This window comes from Globicephala melas, chromosome 4, assembly GCF_963455315.2.
Source record: "Globicephala melas chromosome 4, mGloMel1.2, whole genome shotgun sequence".
Lineage (NCBI taxonomy): Eukaryota > Metazoa > Chordata > Mammalia > Artiodactyla > Delphinidae > Globicephala > Globicephala melas.
Window position 1 is genome coordinate 3578542 of NC_083317.1, and position 14979 is coordinate 3593520.

The 14979-nt window shown below is 48.6% G+C and overlaps 1 protein-coding gene and 1 pseudogene across 1 annotated transcript in view; one reads left to right on the forward strand and one right to left on the reverse strand.

Annotated features, from left to right (window-relative positions):
- Positions 1-988: 988 nt before the first annotated feature.
- Positions 989-14979, reverse strand: part of UMODL1 (uromodulin like 1) — a 63329-nt gene continuing 49338 nt past the window's right edge. The window contains exons 18-23 of the mRNA XM_030835476.2: positions 11601-11746; positions 10870-11106; positions 10455-10614; positions 8587-8671; positions 3435-3635; positions 989-1818 (exon numbers count right to left, since the gene is read on the reverse strand). Coding sequence (XP_030691336.2) covers positions 3454-3635; positions 8587-8671; positions 10455-10614; positions 10870-11106; positions 11601-11746 — 810 coding nt within the window. The 3' untranslated portion in view covers positions 989-1818; positions 3435-3453. The remainder of the gene's footprint in view (positions 1819-3434; positions 3636-8586; positions 8672-10454; positions 10615-10869; positions 11107-11600; positions 11747-14979) is intronic.
- On the forward strand, positions 11764-13414 carry LOC132597219 (ubiquitin carboxyl-terminal hydrolase 1 pseudogene; annotated as a pseudogene).

The following is a 14979-nucleotide window of genomic DNA, read 5'->3' on the forward strand; positions in this document are numbered from 1 at the left end:
GGATTGGAGGGGGAAGCTGGGGCGACATATATACACTACCGAATTTAAAATAGATAGCTAGTGGGAAGCAGCCGCATAGCACAGGGAGATCAGCTCGGTGCTTTGCGACCACCTAGAGGGGTGGGATAGGGAGGGTGGGAGGGAGACGCAAGAGGGAGGGGATATGGGGATATACATATATGTATAGCTGATTCACTTTGTTATACAGCAGAAACTAACACAGTATTGTGAAGCAATTATACTCCAACAAAGATCTACTAAAAAATTCTTTTTAATAAAATAAAAGCTTGAGAAATGAAAAAAAATACTAAAACCCTGTTAGATATAATTCTGTCTAAGTTCATCATGGAAAAACACTATCCTCTCAGGTGTTAGGTATCAAATACAACTCCATTTGCTTTAAATAAAGTGAAAAGCATTACCAGTTAGCATGGTGTAATAAAGAAATTTCTAGACTAAAATACTTAGATTCTAGACCTATTTCCTCATGAACTCATTTTATAAACTTATGTAAATAGCTCACCCATTCCTTCTCCGGTTTCCCATTATGCAGTGGGTAAATAGTGCCTCACCCCTGGTAAAATTATTTATTTTAATATCTGTGAAAGTGCTTGGAACAATATAAAATAAGGATATATATAATGTTATTTCTACTTGCTATAAAAATTTTCATATTAATAGAGTGCCTGTTGAGTCACTGCTGTGTAAATAAAAACAATATCCTTGTAATGCAGGACAAAAGTTAAAGAGTACAGGGCTTCCCTGGTGGCACAGTGGTTGAGAGTCCGCCTGCCGATGCAGGGGACACGGGTTCGTGCACCGGTCTGGGAAGATCCCACATGCCGCGGAGCGGCTGGGCCCGTGAGCCATGGACGCTGAGCCTGCGCGTCCGGAGCCTGTGCTCCGCAACGGGAGAGGCCACAGCAGTGAGAGACCCGCGAACTGCAAAAAAAAAAAAAAAGTTAAAGAGTATATATGTCTACTAAAAATCACATTGGCAGTATTTTTATGACTCACTTATTTTTATTTTTTATCTAACTGTATTTTTTTATACAGCAGGTTCTTATTAGTTATCTATTTTATACATATTAGTGTATACATGTTCAATCCCAGTCTCCCAATTCATCCCACCACCACCGGCCCACCCCCGCTTTCCCCCCTTGGTGTCCATACGTTTATTCTCTACATCTGTGTCTCTATTTCTGCCTTGCAAGCCGGTTCATCTGTACCATTTTCTAGATTCCACATATATGCGTTAATTTGCAATATTTGTTTTTCTCTTTCTGACTTACTCTGTATGGCAGTCTCTAGGTCCATCCACGTCTCTACAAATGACCCAATTTCAATGACTCACCTATTTTAAAAAGAACTTCAACTGCACTGTCCAATAGTTTCGAAAATGTGAAATGTTATGTATTTGACAGAGGGTCAAATGGATGGATGGATGGGTGGGTGGTAGGTGATAGAGGTCAATGGTGAGCAAAGCCAGGAAGGGCCGCCTGGACCGCTTAGGGTGGTGAGGGGCCTGGAAGCTCTGTGTGGTGGAGGCGATGGCGTGACGGCAGAGCTGCATTCGAGCTTGGTTCGAAGACCCCTGTGTCTGAGGCTTGGGGCATTCAGCTCCTGGCCTGCTTCTCCACCAGCTCCGCTCGCCCACCTGGTGCTGCCTTGTCTGGGACCCGGGCAGAGGACGGGCCTCCTGGGGGCAGGCAGACGCTGTGTTTCCACCACTTCTGGAGCTCATCCAGGCTCTGGATGAGGGACAGGGCAGGCTGCCATCGACGCCTGAGTGGAGACTGGAGCTTGATTCACGGCTACCTGTGTGGGGAAGGAGACTGCCTGTGTCAGTCTGCAGCAGGAGAGGTGGGGTTGATGCTGGAAAGCCCAGAGTGGGTCGCGGAGGTTACCGCCAACCCCCAGGACATGACATCTGTGCTTGCCGAATGGTGAGAGACTGAGCCCAAATAAAAGGGCAGCGAATCCCAGGAGGCACAGGAACCCCGGTCTCCGGTGAGTGCAGCTCCCGCAGGTCAGCAGTCAGGTGAGACAGGTACACACACCTGAGCCAGACGGCCACAGCCTCGGGGCTCTGTGCCTTTGTGCTATCTGTGGACCACCCACCCAGATACGGGGCTCATCACCGAGTGGGGTTGTACCAACTGCCAACCTTGGGGATGTTTATTTGTTTGAGATTTTCAAAAAGCAGATTTTTTCAGGAACTTGAGAACCAGATATAGATTTTTTTTACTTTGGAAGACAGAAGTCTCAGGAGAATAAGAAAAGAAAAAGGACCAATTTTCCCTGTAGTGTTTTAATTTTGAGGAGGGGGCCATCCAGCACGGCTGAGGCACCAACACACAAGATTTCCTTAGAAATTCTCCAGGACAAGTGTTGGCCTCCTTGTTGGAATTCATTTTCTAGATATTAAGTAAAAGTTGCTGAAATTCTCTTGCGATTCTATGCGGGGAGGTGAGTGGCCCTGGTCCAACCCTCCCCATCCAGGCTGTAAGGGCTCCGAGGCCCTGGAATCACGTGAGCTCTTGGGTCCTCGGAGCAAAGGGGGCTGAGACAGGGTGAAGACATCACGTTTCCAGTGTCTGCAGGACCAGCCCCTGAAGGAGGTGACATTTTCTCTGACGACGCTGAAGTCACCCAGAAAGGGACGTTGCCTTGTGGGGAAGTGCGCTGTAACCCGCCTCTGCTGTGTGATGGGGGTGATTCACTTGAGATCTCTGAGCCCCCTTTCCTCATTTAAGGGATGAAGCCAGGAACTGCCACACTTTGAGGAGTTGTATCAAAGGTCCGTTATCTCGAGAGAATGAAGAGCTGAACGCGGGGAAGTTGGCCCAGCGGGGGACGCTGCGGACCCAGGCAGGAAACAGGGACCTGGGCCAGCCACTGTGGGGCGTGTCCACGTGACAGGACCCCCGACGGGGGCAGGATGGAATAGGATGGGGAAGTGGGAGGGTCTTCGTGACCAAACCTGGCAGTCCCCCACCCAGACTGGAAGGCACCCCGCCAAGGCAGCTGTCATCTTTATTATTGGAGGAAAGTTGAACTGAAGTTACTGCCGTTCGCCCCCTATCTGGAGCCTCAGCAGAGCACATCTAGCCCTCTAATCACGCGGCAGTCTCTCCCAGCAACCGGCCCCCATTCTAAGGCACAGGCCAAAGGTCCCCTCACTAATATAACAAAAACACCTTTACCGCCCTCAGCACTTAGGAAATTCCAAGGGTTTCAGGAGCTCTGTGCCAGGAGCAGTGGGTGAAGACCAAGTACATGTTTCTGATTATAAATCACGGTATCCCAGGCAGGAGCCGCCGAAACCCACAAATCTACCCTTTGCCAAACCCCGCGGGACGCACTGTGCAGGCACCTCGGCGGCAAAGGCAGGACTGGTGCCTCAGACGAGACGGGCCTCCCTCCTCACCCACCTGCGGGCAGCCGGGCTCCTTATTCGTGGAACACCTGGTAGCGGAAGTTGTCGGACTGGGTTTTGAGGTTGTATTTTCCGGTCGTTCTCTGGTAGCGCATGATGAGAAGGGCAGCTGGCCCCGCCACCAAGGCGAAGGCAGCCACCAGCGTGAGGACCAGGTAACTGGCTCGCAAGCCCGGCTTTGCAGCTGGAGGTTCTCCTGCAGGGATGAAACAGGCGCAGGTGGGTGGTCTGCCCAAAGCAGCTCGGCCTGGTCGCAGCGGGGTCCCGGCATTGCCCCTGGATGGAGGGCTCGGGACGGGATGCACCCGCGATGGAGCAAGCTCTCACGCATCAGACGTTCAGCGTGCCCGCGCCCCCGCCCCAAGCCCGGGAGAGCACAGCAGCCAGGACAGGTCTGCCTGCCGGATAATCACTGGCCAAGAGGAAGGAGGCCATGCGGGAGCCCCAGGATCTCCAGGTCGGGGCAGAGCGCTCAGCGTGTCCTGCACAGAGACACACTGTGCCCACACACTGCACAGCACCGGGAAGCTGGCCTTCCCCGCACTCAGGGACAGGAAAGCACAGGAGAGCCTGGACCCCAAACTGCTGAAAGCAGGGACTCAATAAACACTCATACACGCGGCCACATAGCAGTATATCCAGCACAGCCGAAAGGGGGAAACAGCCCCCAAATCCGTCAAAGGATGAATGAATAAACAACACGTGGTCCATCCACCCAGTGGAATAATATTCGGCCATAAAAGGAACGAGATTCGGCCACAGGTTATGACATGGATGAGCCTTGAAAACACCCATTGCACTGAGTGACAGGCATCGGTCTCCAAGGACCACACGTTGTCGTGTGACCCTGTTTCTAGGGAAACCAGACAGGAAGCCAACCCAGGTAGTTTCAGGGGCAGGGGAAGGGCTGGGGAGTCACTCCCTCCTGTGGGCACGGAGCTGCTTCGGGTGATGCAAATGTTTTGAAACTAGAGAAGGGTGGTGAAGGTGCTGAATTCTGCCCAATTATTTATTTTAAAACAGTTAACTTTATATTAGGTGAATTTTATCTCAATTTCACCACAGGAGCTTATCAGAAAGGTCTGGGTAGGAAAGCATTCCTGGGCAATAAGGGACACTGGAGATCCCGTTTTCCATTTCTGGGGCTGTTTCCGGAAGTGGCCGCTGCTCCAGGTCTCCCAGTCATGGATCAGACGAGTGCAGACACCAAAGTGATTCAGCAATGGCCTAGAAGAGGCTCCCACCCGACTGCCTGGATGGTGGGCCAGCTGGAACCGGACAACCCCCTCCTCCAGAGGGAGGACCACACTGGGATAGGGATACTGGGGACAGTTGCTGGAGCGGCTGCAACCTCCCAAGGAACCTGAGGCCTCCAGACTCTGGGGCACCAGCTTCCTGACAACCCCTTCATGGCTGGATCTTAAATCCATCCTCCAGTGGGTGCTACGGTGAACCCTTCCCCCTCCTCCTGTGCCTCAAGTAGGGGACCAACTTGTGAGCACAAGGGGGGCTGTCTGCCCTGAGGATGCTGGAGCAGAAAGGCAGAAGAGGCCCCCTTGTTGGCCCCGTGGAGCCCAGCCCCAGCCCCAGACTGGCAGCTACAGAGATGAGCGAACGTGTTCGGTCGCTGCCTCTCCAGCTGGGTTTCTGTTCCCTGCAGCCGAGCACTCTTCACTGGCCACTGACTCAGAGCTGCTCTGAGTGGGGTCCACAGGCCGGTGCCGTCCACTGGTTACCATGGTCCAGGAATGGTTACTGGTCCAGCAGAGATGCTTACAACTAGAGAGGGAGCCTGTGTCGCAATGCAACCCGTGTCATCATTGGGGGTATTTCCTTAAACATAGTAACCACCTGTCAGTCCACGATAGACGAGATGCTTAAATGAAAGACACTGGTCGTCCCCCAGGATAGCAGGAGCAGGGCTACTGTGACATCACGGCGGTGACGCACATGATCAACCTTTTCACAAAGACACTAGCCTATCGCTGCTCTTGTGAAGGGGACACATCTTGGTGAGGGAAAGTGATGGAGGACCTCCTGGCACACAAATAACCCAGGAGCAGGGTACATATAACCCCGGCCCCTTGCAGAGGGTCCAGGTCCTTCCAGAGGTCTGAGGTCCAGCTCAGCTGTTCTCTGGGGGCACCCAGGCCCCTCACTTCTGAGCTGCCTCAATAATTGTTCCAGACCCTTCCCCCTGGGACATTTCAGGATCCCACGGACATTAATCTCAAACATTCTCTACCTCTTCACACAAAAAAACTCTAGTGAGTGAGAAATAATGTTCTCTATAAAGCAGATGGCCACGGATGATTTCCAAAAATGAAGTGCAAAAATTACAGTGCCGATATATGATTTGTTGGTAGCACAGATTCAGGAACGATTACCAGTTGGATGCTGCCTTAAAATTGCCAACACACAGTGTTATGTGTTGAAGTGTATCCCTCCAAAACACATATGTTGAGTCCTAACCCCCAGTGCCTGAGAATGTGACCTTATTTGGAAATAGGGTCATTGCAGACATCTTTAGTTAAGTTATACTCAAGCAGAAGAGGCCCCTAATTCAACGACTGGTATCCTTGTAAGAAGACAGAGACCTTCAGGAAAAGCCATGGGATACAGAGGCAGAGGCTGGAGGGATGCAAACACAAGCCAAGGCTGCCAGACCAGAACCACCAGAAGCTGGGAGAGAGGCCTAGAACGGACTCTCCCTCAGGGACTTCGGAAGGAACCAGCCCCGCCCACGCCATGACCTTGGACTTGGGTCTCCAGACTCTGAGAGAGTAGTTTCTGTTCTTTTAAGCCACCCGGTTTGTGATTCTTAGTTTCCTGTGTCACTAGCCCCAGAAAACTAACACCCGTGGTGTGAAGACTGGTGTGGACTGATGCCTGGAAAGGAAGCCAGGGCAGCCCCTGGAGACCAAGGGTGGGTGGGTTAGGAAAAGGCTGGAACTGCTGGGAGAGGCCCAGCTTGTCCAGGTGATAGCTGTGTGAGCTTGGCCATGTTCCCTGAGATCTCCCAGAGTTCTCATTCTTCCCCAGAGTAGAAGTGATGTGATAGCAGGGGAGAGGTCATGGGTGCCCAGTGGGAGGGGCAGAGATAAAATCCCGGAGGTACTTGTCTGCCAGCCTCTTTTCACTCTGTCTCCAGCAGTATTTCTGTTACTATACACTATTAAAATGTAATCACCTGCCTACCAGCTGAGAGATTCCAAGTTTCTAAATGATGTTTCTGTATATTTGTATGACACAGTTATGAAGCAGAAAAGCTAATAATACAATGAGAAAGAATGATGAACAAAATGAATAATTATAATCCTTGTCATTGAGCTTGACCGTCTACACCCTTACTGTGTTTGGGGTACTCTGCAATGGTTGTGTTAGTGAAGTGCACTACCGGTTAGGAAGGATAATAAATAACACTTACCAGTAATTGCTACGGACAAGGCACTGTATGAACTAGGAATTACCATCATCATTATTGTTGTCCCCATTTTACAGATGAGGCAAATGAGGCAAAGGCAGCATGCCCAAAGTCAGACCCAAGTTTTGTCTCCAGGCAACCTAGCTCCTGCATCACAAATTTTAGCCTCACAGAGGATTTTTATTTACTGTAATCTTATTGGCCAGGTATGTAGGACTGTTGTAATAACTCCTATGATGTAGAGAAAAAACACAGAGCCTGGCATACAGTAGTTAGAGGAGATAATGAATAAGTGGGTAGGTGAGTGGATGGATGGAGGAATGATGGCTGGCTGGACGGGACTCAGAAGACTCAGGAATATTCCTAAGAGCACACAGCTCAGAAGTATGAGAGCCTATATTTAAACACAGCCCTCCTGACTCCAAACCCAGTGTTTTTTCCACTCTGGTTTTGACATTATCTGTAATATCTATGAATAAATAGAAGTTCTGTTTCTATAAATAAGAATGCAATTCACATACATTCTCTTTCATATTAGATCCATCAGTTCTCAGCCATTTAAGACAATGAAGAGGATAGGAAAAGCACATTGTCCCAGGACCCAGGCCAGCGATCGTCCGAGGACCGGTGCAAACACCAGGGCCTGGAATCCAGCTCCAGAGACATTGAGTTGGTTGGCCTGGGGCGTGGCCTGGGACCTGGGACTTTTGTTTTCATTTCCAAAATCCTCTGGATAAGAACCAGCAGTTGAATATCACTGGCTAAGAAGACCTCCCTTGGGGCTTCCCTGGTGGCGCAGTGGTTGGGAGTCCGCCTGACGATGCAGGGCACACGGGTTCGTGTCCCGGTCCGGGAAGATCCCACATGCCGCGGAGCGGCTGGGCCCGTGAGCCATGGCCGCTGAGCCTGCGCGTCCGGAGCCTGTGCTCCGCAACGGGAGAGGCCACAGCAGCCTCTCACACCCATCCCGGTTTACACCCTGCACCCAAAACCCGGAAGTTCCTGTATGGGAAAATAGAGAGGCAAGGAGGGCCATCCAAGTTAGGAAGAAAAACAATAAAAAAGGAAAGTCAACTGGGATTAGGTTTAGCCGAAAGGAAGAGAAAAACCCAAAAAAGCAGCGACAAGGAAAATGGAAGCTTATTTCTTTCTGGCATAAACATCGGAGGTCAGAGCCCAGGCCTGGCCCTGCAGCTTCGCTCCACGGTGTCCTGGGGCTCCCGGCTCCCGCCTCCACGGTGCTCATGCCCCCAGATGGCGGCTGCCTGCAGCCGCCTCCCCTGAATGTCAGGCAGCCGGGTGGGTACCGGATGTTAAGGCAGGCACACAGTGCTTTGTGACCACCTAGAGGGGTGGGAGGGAGGGAGGGAGACGCAAGAGGGAGGAGATACGGGGATATATGTATATGTATAGCTGATTCACTTTGTTATACAGCAGAAACTAACACACCATTGTAAAGCAATTATACTCCAATCAAGATGTTAAAAAAAAAGTTGTCACTTGACACTCTCTTTTGCATCTCATTAGCCAGAGCTCACCCATATGGCCACTCTTGCTATAAGGTCAGTTGGGAATTATAGTGTTTATTCCTGGCAGCCACCTGTCCCCTAAAAACTGGGGGTTCTATTACCATGGAAGGAGAAGAGAACAGATATTTGGGGACAGCTAGCAGTTTCTGAATCAATACCCAAGTTTAGTTGTCTAAACCAAGTCACCAGCTCACCTTCGGACCGAATCAGGGGTCCCCAGGACATCTGGTGCGTTGCAGAGGGCTCGCCGTTTCTCAGCGACCTAAAGTCGTCACAGTTCTGTAATTTTAAAAGGAGAAGAAGTACAAATTAGCTGAACAATGTTTATGAGAAATGTATCCACTATCAGGGTTGATACTCTGATTCGTACGTGTTCTTTCCTGCCGGAAACGTCAAGTCACAATGGATGAGCTTGGTCAGGGGAGAAGGAGGAAGGGGGAGGCTGGACCACCTGGGCCTCGGGGCTGTGCAGGCAGGGTGCCCAGCTGGATGGGGGAGGGCTGGGCAGCAGGAGGGTTGGAGGAAGCAAGATGTAGCCCCCTGTGCTGTCTCCAGTTTCCAGCTCTGGCCCCTTGGCCCCTGGGGGCATCGTCTCAGAGTCACCCTTTGTTCTCCACAGCCCGCGGCAGACACCTGCTCCTTTTAACACCTGGGCCTGATGAAAAGTTTCAATGACATGATAGAATCTTTCTACCATACATCTGCTATGGGGTGCATCGTGTCCCCCAAAAGATGTTGCAGTCCTAACCTCAGTACCTGTGGACGTGACCTTATTTGGAAATAGGGCCTTTGCAGATGATCGCGTTAAGATGAGGTCAGTAGGGTGGCCCTAATCCAATAGGACTGTGTTCTTGCAAAAAGAGGACATTTGAACACAGACACAGATATGCACAGAGGGAAGACATGTGAAGACACAGGGAGAAGGTGCCATCGATCAGTCAGGGACCTGGACCTGGAACAGATTCTCCCACAGCCTCACAAGGAACAGCCCAGCAGACGACACCTTGATCTCAGACTTCCAGCCTCCAGACTGTGCGAGGATAGATTTATGTTATTTAAGCTGCCCAGCCTGCGGTACTTCATTACAGCAGCCGCAGGAAACCAATACAACACCCATCCTAGAGGAGCTTGGAAAGAAATACGTGAAGCTCATAGTGTAGAGAATTTGAGAACCGGCCGCTCCCTGTCAAAGCTGTCGTGGTCATTAACACCCTAGGGTTTCTAAGGGGCTGATGCAGGCTCGGAGCCCCTCAGCGGGCAGGCACCAGGAGTCTGTGTTCCTTTCCAGTAGACCTGCTGTTTGAGAAAAAGTGACAGCAAAATCAGGGCTCACTGGATTTCTTCTGCTGTGCATCCTGACTGATGGCTGGCCCCGATCACCCAGGAAAACTGCCCAACTTTTGTAAGGAGCACAGGAACAAACGTGTCCCCAAAGGAGAGAGGAATATGCGGTTGCTGAACCAAAGGCCAACAGAGCCCTCCATGCCTTCCCCAGCCACAGGTGACACATGACAGTCACTTCACATACTTGTCTGTGGACGAAGAATAACTCTCCAACCCAGAAGTGCAAAGCACATTTCAAATTCAAAGTTCTGAGGAAATGAGAATGTAAAGTTATTCATAATCCCAGCATAAACGCTGAACGGGAAAGAACAAAAACCTGATGAAATAACCTAGTGGCTAGGATTCAGCAATGTGCCACCGACTTGCTAAAAATAATTTCAAATTAAAATAACATTTTTACACCTAAGTATGCATTCGATCACCTCGAAGGAGAAGCATGACAGCACCATGACAAGGAAGGTCTGATGTGATGGCCAGTGGAATGGTATGGTCTAAGGAAGGACTCAAGTTAGCCCCCCAGCGACACTGGTCCTCACCCAGGACTGCCCACCATTAAAACCTCATTTCATGTCTTTTAAGGGCCAAGTCTGCAGGGCCCAGCACCTCCTCCCTGAAGTCTGGCCCCAGAAATGCCCAGGCCCTGGGCTTCTGATCACAGAGCAACCCTCCTCATAACAAAGAGGGTGAGTCCAGAGGTTTAGAACAGCAAAACACCTACTATTTTGCACGTGGTTCCAGGGGATTCCATGCAGATGCGGAGTTTGCAGTGCAGATAGACTATGGAGTTGTTGATGAAGGAAAAGATTTTCAGCTTAAACTGGGCCTTGTTGGAGTTCCCGTTCTCAATCACATTTGTGTGTGTGTTGGGGATAGGGCAGCTGGGAAGAGACAAAGTGACTCATTAGTTCTAAACTGGCCCTCCTGTCCTTGTTCCCAGGTGAGTTTCCTTACCGTGCACCTGAGTGCACACGGAGCATCCCCACTAGGATACAAGAAGGCAAGGATGGCTAGATCTCTGGTTCCCAAGAGGAGCTCTCCTGAGGGCGTCACCTAAAACCCGGGTCTGCATCCATGCATGTCTGGAAATTCAGAGGGTCCAAAGAAGGCTACACAGAGGGGGTGGGTGCCCCTACCTGTTGTTAATGAAGCCAAACATGACCGGGTCCCTGGCATTACTGGATGGCGTTGCCCAGCACTCGGTCAGGACCACCTTGAGGTTGCTCTTCTGTTTATAGAGCCCTACTTCAATCTTGACGTCATCACTGGCAGACACGGTATAATTTTGAGGAATAGGAGAGTCTCCAATAAATAACTGCATTTCGGTGACAAAACTTCCAGCGCCATGGAGGTCCTCGATGACGGTGTAAACCCTGCAAGAGGGAGCGTTTGCGGGCGGGGGTCTGCTTCTGTGACCCTCCTGTTCCCATTTCTCCCCAAAATACTCCAAAGAAAGATGGAATTAAAAGAAGACCACCCAAATGAGAATAAGAAAAGAAAGGCTTTTTTTTTTTGAGCTGGCTAGAGCTGAGGTCAGCCCCGGTCACTAGAGTTTGGTGGAGACTCAAAGGCAGGCAGAGGAGGGGTGAGCTTCACAGGGGAAAGGGGGAGAGAGGCGTGCCCTGATGGGGGCGTCCTATGTGACTGGCTAGGGGAACAGATGTGGCTTTCCCTGGTTGGCTCTAGACTGGAGATGGGGACAAATCTAGGGAAGCTGCCAGTTATTAATCAAGTCTTGGCCACTGCCTTTGGTATGTTCAGTCTCTCAGAAGGGTCCTCAAGTGATTAAAACCCTAAAGAAACCCCCAAGTGATGGTGCTGGGAGGAACGTGAGCTGCAGGAATTGGGGAGACGCCTCTGCACTTACCCCCACTCCGGGGTGTAGCCCGATGACGTCAGGAGGTCATTCTGGAAGGCGCAGTGGATAGGGCTCAGGATCTTCAGGTGATGGATGATGCCCTCTGGGGACAGGTCGTTCCTCAGCGTGGTCCTCACCACCGTATTCGTCATGTTCTGAACGCAGACGGGACATGAGTGAGCTCCCGGGCCCCAGCAGGCCCCCAACATGTCTACGGACCACAGTTCTGGGTGCAGGGGTTGTTTAAAGCTTATCCCCCCAAATATGAAAACCTTGACAACTTTTTCCCAGTATAAACTGCAAAAGAGAACATAACGTCGTGACATCTGGTTTAGCCTACTTCCTGTACCCGCTTTCTTCATTAAAAGAGAACCAGAGACAAACTAGATCAGACGATACCCCAAACAATAGATTAGATTCTTCCCCAAATAATCCCCAAGTACACTTCTGAAAATTAGAGAGCAAGCCCTCACCAAAGAAATCGAGTTAAAATAAATCGGTTAAAGTCTGCGACTCATCAAACTGCATTCTTTCTAATTCTAGGGACACTAACACAGAACCAAGGGTCCGGAGGGCAACCTAAAGAAAATGAATGTGGTCTGGAAGAGGACTCAGGGGTGTGAAATGATAACACAGCTCTTGCCTGTGGACACAAGTCTCCAGGGAGAATTGTGATGCCCGTTAGCGTTAATGAGGTTAAGGCCATTAAAAAAGAGTGCAGAGCTAATCAGTTTCATGCTAGAGAAATGCTGCCAGGGTCAGCTGGTATTAAGGCCTGGATACTCAGAATGTGAACGTTTATCAGGAAAAAGAGAAGATTTTCAGGCCGTTGTATACCAGTACAAGAAGATGGGCTTGCCAACATCAAAGAGAACTCCAAAATTTCTCCAGAGCCAAAAATAATGATGAAGACCCTGGGATGGGCAATTTCATCATTTGATTCAGTGGAGAGCATTGTAGGAAGAGATTAAAATGTCTGTGAAAATTGCCACCATTATACTGAAGCTAAACATTTTGTTTGACAAAATGCCTGAAGTTGTAACCACCCATTTGAAGTGCTTTACTTGCTAGTGGCTTGGAGTTTGATTGTCCTGGTGGTGGCTTCGGCAAGATCAACACCCCTTACTGACATCTCCAAAAGTGTCACTAGAAGAACAGAGCACAGGGCCAGTCAAGGACAGCCTAGATGACCTGCGGTTGTAATGCTTACTATGCATAACGACTGGTAGTGGGCATTGCCCTGCTTCTGTTAAAGTCGCTGGCCTTAACAGTTTAGAACTAGACAAGGGGAATTTCGTGTGAAATAGGTAAATCAGAGCCATCGAATGAAGAGGGAACAAGAGGCATGGTTGAAAATTACGCCAGTAAAGAAGTGTGGATTAGAGTTTGTAGAAATACACAGCCAAGTAACATAGAAGTTATTGGACTTCTTGGAGGATGAAAGAGCAAAGCAGAGTACGAGCTATATGACAAAGGGTCTAATCCCGATAAGGTTGCCAGTAGAGCGTTTGCTGAAAATAGAAATTTTGACACTAACAATGCTAATGGAACCTGTGCATCTGACAGACGAGAAATCTAATGTCCAAATAGGCCTTGACATGAGTGGGTCTGAGAACAAAACATCGTCTGTAGGGCAAAGCTTGGAGGAGCAGGAAGGGAATTGTCTACTCTCCAATGATCTGAAAGTCCCTGAAGAGAAGGACCTTTTGATTCTCTTTCCTTCTACAGCTACTGCATCTACTCCTTACTTGCTGTTTTTTTAAGAAATTATAGAACAAGTGCATTTTCCTTGTGTGCATATTAAACAGACCTGGACAAACTGATAAAGTTGTTTACATCAAAGAGTCTATGCCTCTTGAACATCATACTCAATGGTGAAAAGCTAAAAGCATTTCCTCTAAGGTCAGGAATAAGACAAGGATGCTCACTGTCACCACTTTTATTCAACATAGTATTGGAAGTCCCAGCCACAGCAATCAGAAAAGAAAAAGAAATAAAAGGAATCCAAATTGGAAAGGAAGAAGTAAAACTGTCACTATTCGAGAGGTAGACTCTGGTAGACACAGAGATGTCCCATTCAGATCCCTCTTCAAGGAAAGACTTGCTGCCCAGCTGTGAGCTGTGCAGTCAGCAGATGGTCTCCAACTGGCAACTTCTTCAGGGTCAGCCTCACCTGAGATCATGCCTTTCCCAGGGCAGGCTGCTTCAGGGCTAAAAGGATGAGGACATATAAAGGAATGGCTGTTTTGTCCTGTGAGCTTCCTGCTGGGTTGACCCAATGCTTGTGTCCCCATAAAACCTGTCTGTTGAAACCTAATCCCCAGTGTGATAGTATTCGGAGGTAGGGCCTTTGGGGGTGATTAGTGCCCTTACAAAAGAGACCCCAGAGAACTCCCTTGTCCCTTCTGCCATGTGAAGTTATAGCAAGAAGACAGCTGTGTGACCCAGGGCTCTCATTAAAACAAACAAAAAAACTGTCACTGTTTGAAGATGACATGATACCATACATAGAAAATCCTAAAGACACCACCAAAAAATCTCATCTATGAATTTGGTAAAGTTGCAGAAACAAAATTAATATATAGAAATCTGTTGCATTTCTGTACACTAACAACAAACTATCAGAAAGAGAAAAGAACCTCATTTACAATCACATCAAAAAAATAAAATACCTAGGAATAAATCTAACTAAGGAGGTAAAAAGACTTGTACTCAGAAAACTGTAAGACACTGATGAAAGAAACTGAAGACAACACAAATAGATGGACAGATATACGTATTAATGGATTGGAAGAATTAATATTGTTAAAATGAACATGCCACCCAGGGCAATCTACAGATTCAGTGCAATCCTTATCAAAATATCAATGGCATTTTCCACAGAACTAGAACAAAAAAATTCTAAAATTGGTATGGAAAAACAAAAGACCCCAAATAGACAAAACAATCTTTAGAAAGAAGAACAAAGCTGGAAGTATCACACTTCCTGGCTTTAGACTATACTACAAAGCTACAGTAATCAAAATAGCATGGTACTGGCACAAAACAGACACACAGATCAATGGAACAGAACAGAGAGCCCAGGAATCAACCTACATTTATATGGACAATTAATCTACAAGAAAGGAGGCAAAAATATACAATAGGGAAAAGTCAGCTTCTCCAATTAATGGTGTTGGGAAAACTGGACAGTTACATGCAAAAGAATCAAACTGGACTTCTCACTCACACCATGCACAAAAATAAATTCAAAACGGATTAAAGACTTAAATGTAAGACCTGAAACCATAAAACTTCTAGAAGAAAACATAGGCAGTATGCTGTTTGACATCAGTCATAGTAATATTTTTTTTGATATGTCTCCTCAGGCAAGGGAAACAAAAGCAAA